The sequence below is a fragment of the Hydractinia symbiolongicarpus genome, chromosome 2 (genome assembly GCF_029227915.1).
Source record: "Hydractinia symbiolongicarpus strain clone_291-10 chromosome 2, HSymV2.1, whole genome shotgun sequence".
NCBI lineage: Eukaryota > Metazoa > Cnidaria > Hydrozoa > Anthoathecata > Hydractiniidae > Hydractinia > Hydractinia symbiolongicarpus.
Genome location: NC_079876.1, coordinates 35,048,286 through 35,062,407, shown reverse-complemented (window position 1 = coordinate 35,062,407; position 14,122 = coordinate 35,048,286). Strand labels below are relative to the sequence as shown.

Sequence of the window (14,122 nt, the reverse complement as noted above, 5' to 3'; positions counted from 1 at the left end):
TTTTGATTAGCTACCTATTACATATACATTTGTGTTATAAAAGATAACAATAGGATACCTACCAATATAGAGATTTAGATGGAACAAGATGTTAAAGAAAAAGTTGATTTCAGAATTCATTAAGTTCAGGGTTCATTAGTGTAACTGAATGGAATAAATATTTTTATAATTAGCTACCTATTACATATACATTTTTGTTATAAAAGATGCCAATATAGAGATTTAGATGGAACAAAGATATTAAAGAAAAAGTAAATACGATGTTATTCGTACAAATGTATGGTCGAGGAATGTGACGAATGAGAGGGTTTTATGTTTGATATAAACAGCCGTATATTTTTGACAATACGAAGTACTTTAATTGTTCGTTTTTAAAATGATTTTGTACCTTGTATTGTTGTATGTGTATGCCTGCCAAAGTCAGGAAGTGACACGACTTGAAGCTGGTGATCATATTAAAGGAAAGTCATGGTGTAACAGTTGCATATGTCCAGCTTCACATACAACTTACTATAATTTACGCGGTGATGAACAATGTATAAATGCCAACGGAATAGGTACAATTATTTACTTACAAAACATTACGCATAAGTATCGTTGCTTTATCTTCCAAAGTCGAAATTCTTAAACTTGATGCTTTGAATTTGCCTTAGCTCGTCAATCTAGGGATTCGAATCTTCCGATCTGTGTATTGGAAAAACTGAATGTGTAGGACAGTTCTATGTTAATAGAGGAATAACTATCAAAACATAGACACTTTAGGAGGCCTTTAATGTTAAGAAACGTTTCATACGCTCTAACAATCTAAGACGTAAGCTATATGATCGATTGAAGTTGTCAGACATTGCAAGGTTGTCATCAACTATAATACCATGATAGTTATATTGTGTAACGAAGTTAATTGGGACACTATTATGATTTCTAATTGTTTACAGGATGTTTTTAATCGTTTTGATGTGCTAAATAACATCACTTTGGTTTTTTCTTTCTTTGTATTCAATATTAATTTGTTCCCCATGCAGTATCTACTGATGCATTCCACATTCTTGTTAATACATTCCTCGATTACGGAAACATCTTTGTTAGCAAGATAAATTATAGTATCGTCTGCATACTTTATCACCACACACTGACCGGCATGATCTAAGAGCAGTGGGCCCAGTATCGCTCCCCGCGGTACGCCACAGAAGATCGGTTTGTAAGTAGATTTAACACTATTGTCTATTTCAATGAGTTGTGATCTGTTAAACAGGTAATCTGTGAACCAAAGCAGTTATTTTCCTTTTATGCCATACGATCTCAATTTATCAAGAAGTACGTTATATCCAATTGTATCGAACGCTTTTGTGAGGTCAAGATAAATAGGACCGACTAATTTTCCAGGATCCATATTCTGTATAATTTTATTACAAAGTAACGTTGCAGCCATCTTGGTCGATCGATTACGGCGAAAACCATATTGACAGTTCGTTAGAAGGCTTTTGTTTTGGAAGAAGTCTGGCAGATTTGTGGACTGCCTTTTCAAGTATTTTTCATAACACTAGAAGGATGTATATCGGCCGATAATTGGTTGGCAGTGACGGATCCCCGAATTTAAATATAATCGTTACCCCTGCACTTTTCAAAAATTGAACAGTCGAAGTCTTGATTGAAAGGTTTATATTACAACATAGTAGCGCCTGTAATGTAATCAACCACAGTCCTTCGAAAGTGCCGATGGTAAATTGTCAATTCCGGTGGCTTTCTGTCTTTTCAATGATCTGAATTCCTTCTTTATGATGCCTTTAGAAACATACTTAAGCACAAATATTTTACAAGTTCGTTGTGGTCAAGGTGGTACCTACTTCCAATTAAAATTGAAAAGAGGTATAGCGCATACCTTTATTTTTCTATTGACTGTTTATAATAAGAACTGAAATTGTCGCCTTGTGACTTCATATCTTTTGTATGTGACTTGACTCCAACATTTCTGGGTTTGTTTAAAAAGATAGTTTTGATTGCCTTCCAGAATTTTTGAGGATAAGTATGGTCTTCGTTTATCATCCCCTTTTGATAATTTGCTTTCGCCTTTTGTATGTTGGAATTACAATGATTTTTAAGTCTCTTATATTCACTCTAGTCAGAATCTTTGTTCGTTTTACGTGCTTTTCTCAACTGTTGGTTTGTTCATGATCTTCTTCGGATCTGCGTTCATCCATTTACAGGGTCTACCTTTGACAAATTTTCGGATTATTGGAGCGTGTTTGTCGGAAGTGTTTTGCTGCAGTTTGGAATTAAAATTATTTTCGGCCAAATTAACGTCTATGGCTTCATACACTGAAGTCCAATATATACTTTTCAATTCGACACACATTGCCTTGTTATTATAGTTCGTATAATTTCTACATTCTGTTGTGATTTCGTATTTTTGCTGGTGTGTCTATCGGGCGCAACCTATCATATCGTGGTCACTATACGATAAGGGAAAAACAAACGGCCTCGAAATATTTGCTGGTGTTGCTTTTTACCGATTTGTTTGTATTCCAGAGTGTTAAAGTTCGCTTTTAATTCCTTTTATAAGGAGTTATTTAATTAATTCACGTTAAAATCACCCAAAATAATTACCTCCTTGTTGTACTGATTTATATACTCTAAATTGTTTTTTAATCGAAATATCGAAGTCTTTTTATAGGTAGTTCGAACCCTCGGGAGGACGATAGTAAAATGCGAACAAAGTTGATTTAGTTTCAAATACAAAAACTTCTATCCAAATGGATTCTATGAAAGAATTTTCCAAGTCCTCTCTTCGTCGATATTGTAAACCATTTTTTTAATATAAACCAACTCCACCGCCCGAGCCAGTTTTTCAATTTGATTTTAATAATGTGCCTTTATTATCAAAAGTATCGTTTCCAGCAATATGAGTCTCTGATAAGCTTATAACATCAACTTTATTTCCTATATAAAAGTTATACAGGAGCCCATGTATAATTTAATGAACAAATTTGATACCTTTTTGTTTGCAAAAACAGTTCACATCGGTTGGTCCCGGACACTGTTCGATATATCCACACATAAATATCAGTTAACCAAGAAACTTTTTTTTCGTGTTGAATGTGTGTTGTTGAACTTTTTTCGTAGGTTATAATCAAACAATGTATTCATAGCCTGTGATTGCTGAGATTTAACCATACCAGTTATAAGCGGTATCAAACTTATTCTATATTCTTGATGAAACTGTGGTTTAGTCGCAAAAAAACAGCATAAAGATACAAGAAAGCAGCGCAGACTATAAGACATGTCCGCGCTTCTCTCTGCCATCTTGTATTATGACATTAACAAACATGTGTAGATTCCCGGTGTATCGGAAAAAACGCTCGTGTAGTGGAACTTTTAAGTATTTTTACATGAAGCAAAAACAAGGAGAAAAAGTAACTGCACTGTCAAAATCACGATCAAACCCTTGCAAAAAACTCTCTAAATAGGGAACAACGATTACTGGGCACTTTAAAGGAGAGGCGAACAAAAAACGCTTTTGTGGCAGCCACAAAATAAATTTTAGGCGAGGTAGAAAAATTAAGAAACGTCTAAATCCCAAAATCTAATAAAATAACTACTATAACGACACACAAATAACTATGTTTTATAAATAAATATCCATATTCCTTCCTAGCAACATTTTTACAAAGTTTTTATGACTGTGTGGGTAAAAAAGAAGCAAGTTTGAGATGTACTTACCAATAAACATTAAAAATAAGACCTTTAACTCAAGATAACCAAGAATATTTTACATACAATCGTAGTGCCAGAATTTTATAACCTTCGTTAATACTTCTTGGAACTTTAAACATCTTTCACAGCCAATAATAATATTCTTTTCGTAATTTGGTTCGCTTTTTCACAACATACATCCAACTTCGAACGATGATGTTTGTTGTGATGAGATGACGCAAGTTTGATAAATACACAGACCGGAAACTTTTAACAACAAATCGAACATGGAATATGGCGGTTTCAGCTTTGTTTACATTTTGTTTACAAATCTTCATTTTCTTTATCTTTACTCATGAATTAGTTTACTAAGTCTAGTAATAAAAATAAAAATATTTTCGTCGTGCTATTCAACTAATAGCTTATTTGCTATTTTGATCTTTGTGTATTATTTTTAAAAAAACACTGTGATCATCGAAGCGTGGCCATCACTGTAGAGAAAGATATAATATTGTAATAAACTTCTAAGGGAGATATTTTCTGGGTATAATGTGAGTATAATAACGTGTTGGTGTGCTGCAAAAGTTTTAAGCCACAAATTCACCTTGTTTAAACAAGCAGCTTTAATTTATTACCCCCTTAATATAAAAACAGCAAATCTTTCAGCAAAACCATTTTTTTACCTGATTTGATGCTAACTAATATTACAAAAACTAAACAATTGTCAAGATTTTACGGCATATTCCAGACCAGCGGATCTGGTCTTTGAAATTATCTCAGGCATCATGAATTTTCTTTTTTTGCGCAAATTGGACTTTGCTGTCATCTAATTAGCCAAATAGCACCGTTACCATTGTATGTTTTTTACCATCACGTTTACATCACGTGTACCTGTCACCTCGAATACTTCTACTTAGACATATTTATGGATGAAAAATAACAGTTTTTAAAGTGACGTGTTTACAGGTGGCATGACTTGTGACAGACAGTTTCGAATTCACCAAGGGCATTATCAATCACCAAAAATTTCTTTATGTGATATTGATGACATTTTCGAAAAATCTTGACGTACAGTTTCTTAGCTACCTAAATAGATATCTGTCTCTTCTGTCTTAATACTGAGAAGTCATAATTCAAAAATTTACATGACCTAACAGAAGCAAGGTTAAAAAGATGGATTAATACAAAAAAAAAATATTTGTTCATTCGGTCGAATAATAGTAAATCTAAACTCCTTGATTCAGGTAAAGGATGTGGCGCAGAATGGTAAAAGAAACAAGGGGCTTATGACATTTCCTATTTTTTACACAAATTTTCGAGGTTTTTTTATAAAATTACAAATGAATTTATATAAAATGACAAATCATGAACAATACAAACAATTTCATGCTAGAATAGTTCCAAAAGCAACGAAGTATTGGTTTTATTGAGAGGAGGTTTATCTCGGTTAATGAGTTAATTAGACTCCCCGTCAAGGTAAACTTAAAATCATTACTGTCACTCCATAACACGGAAAAATTGCAAGGCGATGAAGCATAATCTATGATTCCGAACAACAAGTGATGGAAACTGTTAACGGGTTTTTCGGTAAGATGCGATATTCCTAAGTGCTTGTATGTTCTGACCTAAAAGTGGCGAATAGTTTCGCCATTATAGCTGGCGTTGCAGCCGTCACGCTCAAACTGGTAAGCAAGACCAGAGCGTAGGTAGTTAGGAATACGATATCTATACTTAAAAGTCTACAGGTAGAACTAAATACAAAACGAAGGGAACAATGAGGAAGATTGTTGCGAAAAATGCGTGATAAACGCGTCCAAACCTGTAGAGAATAACTACCAAGAAAGGGTAACATTATAAACAATTCTCCCTTAGGAATAATGTGAACGACTTCTTGAAAATCTTATTTACAAAATTCGAGGCTTTTGTGTACTCCGGTTTTTACTGATTTTCGGGTAATATCCAAAAAAATGGAAATTCGGATAAATCACGTGTCCACAACATCTAAAAGGATTCTACTTTATAAAAAAAAGTGTGTTGTAAGTTTTAAGTTCCAAGGGTATAATCCTAACAAGAGTTATTATATTTTCCCGATTATAAGGATAACATAGAGATTTTTAAGGTGTCTGATTGATAAATATTGTAACTCAGTAAGTATCATAGCCATGCAACCAACATATCATTAAGGAGTTATTAACAAAAAACCGTCAGGGTGGGCAGAATCCCCCCCCCCCCCCTCTGCCTGACCGAATAGGGTTAAAGTGCTTTACTTCAGTGTGTAACGTCACTAATACTTAATTCTTCTCGTAGTTTTGGTATGAGATGCTAAATAATGTAAGTGTATGCCCACCTCGCGCATTTCAGATAACACTTACTTGACAAATGAGCAATAAGAAAGGGTTTTATATATATAAAGAATCTCTGCGCACACTAATTGTATCCAATGACATATTCTTTTGTAGGGTGTTTTTTAAAAGTTGATGGATACACAACAGATGTCCCTTTAATAACACACAGCATGATCAACAAAACAGACTTTCGCATTACTAAAGACGGTGGAAATCTTTGTCCGACTATGTTCGGTACATATGAGGCATCAAGTGTAAGAATGTTAGCGCTGACAGATAGATGGGAAAATTTTCAAACATTTATGTCTAATTTATCTTCGTATAGCATACCTAATGTCAAAGAAGTAAGTTAGCTATGTAATACATTGATAAGAACACAAATACTGCTATTAGTTTTTTGTAGTAAAATATTGAGTTTGTTCAACATTACTTTGTTACTTTTCAATATGTTTTAAATTTTATATAAAAGTAAAGTTTCATAAAATATGGTCTGGATTGCTAATAGAACTTGAAGTCAAGTGTAAAGCAAGCAATGGAAATGAGTACACACCACGTGAAAATTGCGTTCTATTCAAATATGAAGGTACAGCAGCGTGTGAGTAACAATAATATTCTTTCTCTCTTGTAAACTTTCCATGGCTTGCAATTTAACTTTAAATATACTTTTTAAGGGCGTATAAACCCTCCTCTCTATAACTTGTGATAGGATTTCTCAAAATGAACAGAAATTTACCACATTTGTAGTATCTCACGAATGAATAATTTTTTTTTGCTAATGGCAGCAGTTTTTTGTGACATAATCAGAAACATAACATTCTTCCAAATTATCGTTGTCTGCCTAAAATGTAAGTACGTATTAGTATTAGTATTAGAAAGAATTTGAACAGTCTGCTCGAATTTTCTGAGAGTTATATAAAGGTTATTTAATATAATATCAGTTCTTACATATTTTAGATAATAAAATGTCTAAGAACTCGATACATCGAAAAATTGAGGTAATCGCGTGTCAAACCTTTGCAAACTGATTACCTTCAATGAAAAAAGCTATGTTCACACCTCTACCGGATGTTATTAGATTTCACCAATTATAAAGATTGCGAATAAATATCTCGTAGTTTCGAGTAATAGCCAATATCTGGAAGAAATGACAGGGGCATATTAGCTAAATGTTAAGAAATGTCGGTAAGAATCAAATAGTTATTAAAAGTACTGACAATCAATGTTTAGGGTTAAAAATTCGCTAGAAATGGATAAAAAAAGCTAAGTATTTCGCAAGTTGCAACCAAAATTTGATTAACAAGCTAGAGTTCCCAAGGACTCCGTGAGCTGTAAAAGCGAAAAGGAGGCCTTATAAAAGGTGGCCAAAAACATTTTACATCACATATCTATATACTTGTGGAAACAATCCACTTGGATAGAAAAACAATGGACAAGAACCGTCATCTGGAATTTGATTACGTCGGCATGGGCCAATTTATTTTGGGAAGTTTTTTACCCATTGTTTCAATTGCGTAGAAGTGGAAACACTGATCAAAGTAATGTATAGATCATGACGAACGGTTAAGGAGATATAAGGGTTCAAAATTTTTTGAAAACGTGACGTAACAATGCGCTGTTCTTTGTATTCACCTTTATTCCATCCAAGAAATATATAAAACATTTAAGTAAACTAAAATTATTCAAAGCAAATGTTCTTAAATGTGACCACACTTTTTCAAAGAGATGTAACGGTAAAGATAATATATTTCAAAGTGTCTTCATTTGGTAAAAAAAATAACAAGCAAACGCTACCAAAGTCAGATTAATTCTATTGAAATATTCCAATTTCCTAACTGATGTTACAAGAAGTTATTGCGCTTAATAACATCAACAGACACACGCTTTTTAGACGACGTTCTACTGTTTTTTACATTTCGCAAATTATTCAACACTGTAGCGATGTTACGTCAGCATCGTGGTATAGATTTCATCATAACAACATTCCAAATGTATTGCTAAATTCCTGAAAATTAACCTTAAACTGCGACTTTTTTTGTTTTTGAAGCTCAAAATTTTTTTCAGCATCACTTGTCCAGTACAATGAAGCCGATAGGCTGCACAATTTACTTCGGCAAATATGTCAGCCAAATGAACAACATCAAAATGTGTTAGTTACACTTTTGTCAAAACCTGCGCTATGGCGCAATTCGGTCACGTTTCAGATACATTAATGTTGAGACAAAAATATCTGTCTTTCTCAAAGAAACACTCAGGAAGAACATCACGAACTAATCAAATTTACCCTGGGTCTTTGTGTCCCATCGTTCCGCCGGATTTATTGTTAAGGTCTGAGATGAACTGTATAAAGTTTTAAAACATGTTTTAGAACTAATTATATTTATATATGTTTATTGTAAATTCTTTGTAAATATTTCATCTAGCTGTTTGTAATAGCAACAAAGTAATATATTTATTTACTTATTTATTCAAAATTTGTCTTCTCCACTTTTTTGCACTACGGTCATACGATGTACATTTTGAGAATGTTGTGCACGTCCTATGGTATAACATATATAGCGTACAGCGGAAACCCTAGTGGCAGTATCCTGAGAAATGTCCTCAGGTTATACAATAAAAGACTTCCTCCGGACGACTTATTAAAACACTCCAAGGACGTCATAAGACAACCTTAGGACAAAAATAAAGGACGTCTTAGAAACGTCCTATTTGGACAACCTATGGACAACAGGGATAGGACGTCCTCTACGTCCTAATACACATGTGCCCAACACGGGATGTCCAGGGGATAAAAATATTGTCGTCCTCCGGACATTTTTAGGACGAACATTTGCCCACTGGGGTAATATTTTGGAAAATATATTAACCCAAAACACTATAATGTTGTGTGCGCTTTACTTGATTCACGACATACTGCATACCTATACTAAAGCGCTCCACCTGACTGTTTGACACCGTTTGCAGTTTGTTACGAAGCGCTTCACGGGTTATTTGTGGCTTAACCCAGTGTTTCGACGCCGAGTTTAACTATATTATAGTACCTGTATACGTCTGTCTTTCTGTCACGCAAAATTGTACAGCAAGTAGCGAGACGCACGCAATGCGGTATGAAAAAACGGGTGAACCCGTGGATTTTCCTACGGGCCACGGACTAGTACTCTAAAAATGTTAGAAGGTGTATTATGTATTAAAATGATGCGTTTTTGAATGCGATCTTGTCAAATCTTTATACAGATGTCTTAAAAACGTGTTTCGAAATGCAGTCACATCTTTGTTCACAGGTGAGTCATTGGCTCTTTGCCTGACCAGTTAGGCTTAATCTACAAACCCGGAATGAGTTAGGCATTAGATACCTGTTCACCAGAAATTAGATTCCCGGTATCAAAATTTGAATCCTTGCTCGTATGAACACATGCCTTTTAAAAAGTAGATAGTTTTTTTTTAGTTTAGATAACCTAAAATTATCTAGTAGATATAAACGTACCAAATCAAGTGTTTTACAGTTAGATTGCCTGGACGTTTCACCCAAAATATACTCGACATTATCAATCAAAACATTATACAATTGGAATAAGTCGAATTGTGAATTATACATGAATTTAATTATTTATAACCAATGGTCTTATTTTTCGAGTAGAAAAACTAGAACCCGTTTATGACACGTTTCAAACCAGTTACAAAAACGCAGGAGCCAATCATGACGAAAAAGAATGCCTGGATCGTGGGTTTCCAGGTTGGAAAGTTTAAACATATCTGCATGACAGGACAAAAAAATTGCTGGGTCTGCTGATATCTGAGCATGGCTGCATATAATGTATACTACGTCGCTGGGTAACTGAAGGTTGAATTACTGATTCTAGTATAAAACAATGAACCTGAGCACAGAAATGTCGAAAATGGATAAGAATACAGCTAATTTAGTCAGGAGTGTTTTCATGTCGATATCCAAGAAAATAATTGACATATATAACGTTAATTATAGGTAATTGTTAGAATAAATTTTGAGAAGAGGGAAAAAAGAAAATTTGCTTTGCTGTAATACAGCCGAACCTAAAGCACCAATGTTTTTGTTTAAGAAACAAACCGCCATATTTAAAAAGAGACAAAGAGCCTTTCACCCCTTGTGAAAATTTTAGAAGGATTTTTTAGTATTTATTTTTATTTATTTTGCAAAAGTTAAAGTATTTCAACCTGTTTTTTCTAAAGTTTGTGTTGTCGTAATTCAAACAGTTTGATAAACATGCTATGACAAAAGAGGTGGAGCCATAACTTTCTAGTAGAGGGGTCAAACTCCGTTCTTTGGCATAAGTAAAAACTTCTTAGATTCTTCTAAGATCTTAACACACAATTCAGTAAATTGTTGCATTAATATTTGTTCACCTCACTTCTAACCTGTAATAATTAGCACCTCACTTCCAACCTGTAATAATTAGCACCTCACTTCCAACCTGTAATAATTAGTACCTCACTTCCAACCTGCAATAATTAGCACCTCGCTTCAAACCTGTAATAATTAGCACCTCACTTCCAACCTGTAATAATTAGCACCTCTCCCAAACTTCAAAATACACTGATTAAGACTATTAAATTTCTCGCATATCCTAACCTAAGGTCGAAAACTAAGAAATCGCGAAAAATGTCATAGTCATTTTTTTAATATATTTTAACATTTTTATCTTCCTTGTTGCTTTACTCTGATGTAGCTAACTACATGTAGAAATAACATTTTAGGGATAATGAAACTAACCCTTAAGTAGAAGGTTTAGAAGCAACAACTGCGCTAAGCGCTGAACATGCAAGCGCACATAACCATGTTATGGATATTATTAAGTAGTAGTAACAGAGCTAAACGCAACGGATGGTGCAAAATTCGCGCATTGCAATGCGCGAATTTTGCACCACCAAAAACATCAAACAAACAACGATGTTGTTTGTTTGATGTTTTTTATCATGATAAAAAACATCAAACAAACAACATCGTTCTACAAACGTAATGCTCCACTTTCAATTTGGATTGAATATGGCCCTATTTTTTATTATTTTAAACCGGGATATTAATATAATACAATTTAACTACATAAACTTACATTAACATCACATGAGCCATCGCTACTCGGACACCATTTGGAATAACAGGCCAAAATAACAGTATAGATATGGCGAATCGTACTTGCCATAAGACGGATGATAATTTCGAAAAGAACTATCAAAAATCAAAGCGCTGTTAAGAAGCAAATAGTGCTGCAAGTGAGGTCGGCCAAACCTATCTATTATGTCCCAATAAAATTACAATTGCACAAAAACTTATTTAAATTTAACTTAATCTCGCGATATGTAGAATTTTTGACTTTAGTGAAAAATTCTACAAAAGGTTATGAAAAAAATGATTTAGTGTCAAATTTACGAAAATGATAAAGATGTTTGCGATTCCAGAGCAGCTTTTTATTGCACGGTAAAAACAGTTTTTATGTTTCTTAAATAAACGTTTAATAAGGACATTATCAGCAACACCATAACCTGTTTTATTGTCATTGTTTCGTATGTTCACATCAATAGCTGGTATCGATAGCAGTAACTTAACACATTCAATTTGTCCTTCTGTTGATGCAACATGTAATGGCGTGTCATTATCACAGTCTACGTTGTTAATATTTGTGACGTCATGATTAATTAAAACTTTTAAAACATTATGATGACCATAAATTGCACTATAGTGATATGCATTACACTTATCTCTATCCACAGCATACACATCACTACCAGCATCAATTAAACATTTTACTATTGATGGTTTGTTGTGATATGCAGCTTCCATCAATAGTGTATTTTCAATTTCATCTCTCATTGTTACGATATCTGGATTTTTGATAAGAATTGAATTAAATTTTTCAAAATCTTCATCTTTAATCATTTCTTCAAGTTCTAAATTAAGTAATAATTTATCAATCGAGATTAGTGACACTTCTATTTATTTTTAAAACGTATTATGACGTTTTAAAAATAAACAAACCAGTCTTTTGAGGTTTGTAAGGAACAATTTTTTTCGCAAGAAATAAATTTCGCGATTTCGCTAAATTAGCAAACTGCTCAACTTTCTGAATTATTGTTCGTTAATTTTATTTATCGCGCATGTTCATGATTTTTGCATTTCGCGAAATTATTTTCTACCGAAATGAAATTTTTAATACATGTTTTTCATGATTTTTTTGTCTTAAAACTAGTATTTTAATTTCTTTCAATATGTGAAACAATATTTCAATAAATATAATACAATTTATATACTGCATGGCATTATTAGAATTACAATTTTTTAATCGTGAATGAAATTTGCTCTCGAAGTCTTGTACATTAATTTTCGCGATAATTAATTCCATGTATGCTTTCGTCTTTGTATTATGTTTTGTTTTACATTTTATTTAATTCTTTATTTTCATGAGACAAATACATTCTGTTTTAACTGTTATAGCACTGTAGGTGACCTAATATCATAAGCGTGAAAGGATAAGATACAATAAAATGCGATTTCTGCATGTTCAGAAAATAAAAGCACTTCTGGGTCCCTCTATGTCAGGTTTATGTGCCGGTTAGAACCTCAAAAAAGTTTTTTAATGATAAAAGTGTAGTCTCATCAACGTTTAGAAAAGTAGTCATGTTCACACTTCACATAAAGGATCCAGAAATCCAGTTGGTAGGAATAAAATTACACAACTTGAGCTTCAGCGAAAAAAGCGCGCTAAAGGAATTTGTTGTTATCCGGAAATTTTCATTGCGATTTAAGCACTCTTACCTACGCCGTGTGAGTGAACAAGACCAAGATTTTCACAAAAAAAATTTCTTTTTTTGTTTAGAAATAAAATAGCATGGAACGAGAGATGCCCGCTGTCATGAGTATTCGCCGAAAGTGCATTGTTCAGTTATCACATATCCTTGTTTTTTTAAAACTGAAATCGAAGTTTGTCAGCCTAAAGACGTTAGCAACATACGTCAGTGCTGGGAAGTTATTCTGTGCCGTAAACCTTGTGCTCAGACTTTCGACTCAATATGCACAACTATTTCTTTAAAAAAAGGCATACATAAATTTCGCTAACATCTTTAAACTCCCGGTTTACTAGAGAACTCTAAAATAGTTAATTGCCATCACAAACATCATCACAAACTTATTTAAACAAACCAGCCGTTTCGACAAGGAGATCTGTGGCAGGCATTAAAATTAAAAGGATTAAAGGAATAAAAAAGCTTACCTTCCAATGTGTAAGACTTTGTATCCTGCAATACTCTTAACAATACTCAAAACAAAAATCCAGTTAAGTAGTTTTTGATAACAACAAATTTTTTCCTCCTCGAAATTAAGCAATTTGCCTTCATTGAGTTTCACTGCATTTGATTTTTAAAGAAAGGCGTCTTTCTATTCTATCGACAATTGGCGCTCTCATAAATAATGACGAACCCATATATAACTTAGACTTGTTTTTACTCTCACCTTACTCGTGTCCTGAGTTAAAATTCTATTCCTGGTATCATAAGGGAAATAAGTGCGTTCTTTTTAGGTTTATAATTATTTTTATCAACTTTGAAAATGTGCAATTCAATACCCTTTTTTGTACTTTGGACCCAAATTCTATTTAAAGGGTGTGTCAGTCATCGTTTTTAATTTCATTTTTTTATCTCCGCTCTCCGAAAGTGCAACTCAGTCAACGCAACTGGTATACCGCTACAGGAAAATTGTACTGCGCACTTTTAAGGACGTTTTGATATGAGAGAAAAGTATATTTCGACATGCTGAATAAGTTATTTATTGAATTTCAAAAAAAATAAGAAAACAAAGAAACAAATTTTATAATAAATTGAAACAAAGACAATAAGAATCCAAAGTAGGGCTATGATTAACAGTATTTATATAACAAAATATACAAAGTTGCAATGGATTGCGCGCATGTAAGGTTGTATTAAGCCGTGATGCGTAGAATTAAAAATGCAAAAATAATATATACAAAAGAACAATACATTATACATTTACTGCATTTAACAAGTAAATGCATTAGACGTGCTTACCTCTTTGGCTCCTTCCAACAGCCAAGATTTGCTTTCCT

General features: G+C 33.3%; 2 protein-coding genes across 2 annotated transcripts; one reads left to right on the top strand and one right to left on the bottom strand.

Annotated features, from left to right (window-relative positions):
- The first annotated feature begins 250 nt into the window (after positions 1-250).
- Positions 251-7,178, top strand: LOC130627828 (uncharacterized). Its single transcript, XM_057441408.1, has 2 exons — positions 251-557; positions 6,150-7,178. Exons 1-2 carry the CDS (start codon positions 377-379, stop codon positions 6,386-6,388), a joined length of 420 nt encoding a protein of 139 aa, XP_057297391.1. The 5' UTR covers positions 251-376; the 3' UTR covers positions 6,389-7,178.
- Positions 7,179-11,115: 3,937 nt separating this feature from the next.
- LOC130630143 (poly [ADP-ribose] polymerase tankyrase-like) lies at positions 11,116-12,683 on the bottom strand. The gene is made up of 4 exons (XM_057443537.1): positions 12,666-12,683; positions 12,043-12,127; positions 11,437-11,954; positions 11,116-11,235 (listed from the first exon to the last, which is right to left on the bottom strand). The coding sequence occupies exons 1-4, from the start codon at positions 12,681-12,683 to the stop codon at positions 11,116-11,118; spliced, it is 741 nt and encodes a 246-aa protein (XP_057299520.1).
- Between the last annotated feature and the right edge of the window lie 1,439 nt (positions 12,684-14,122).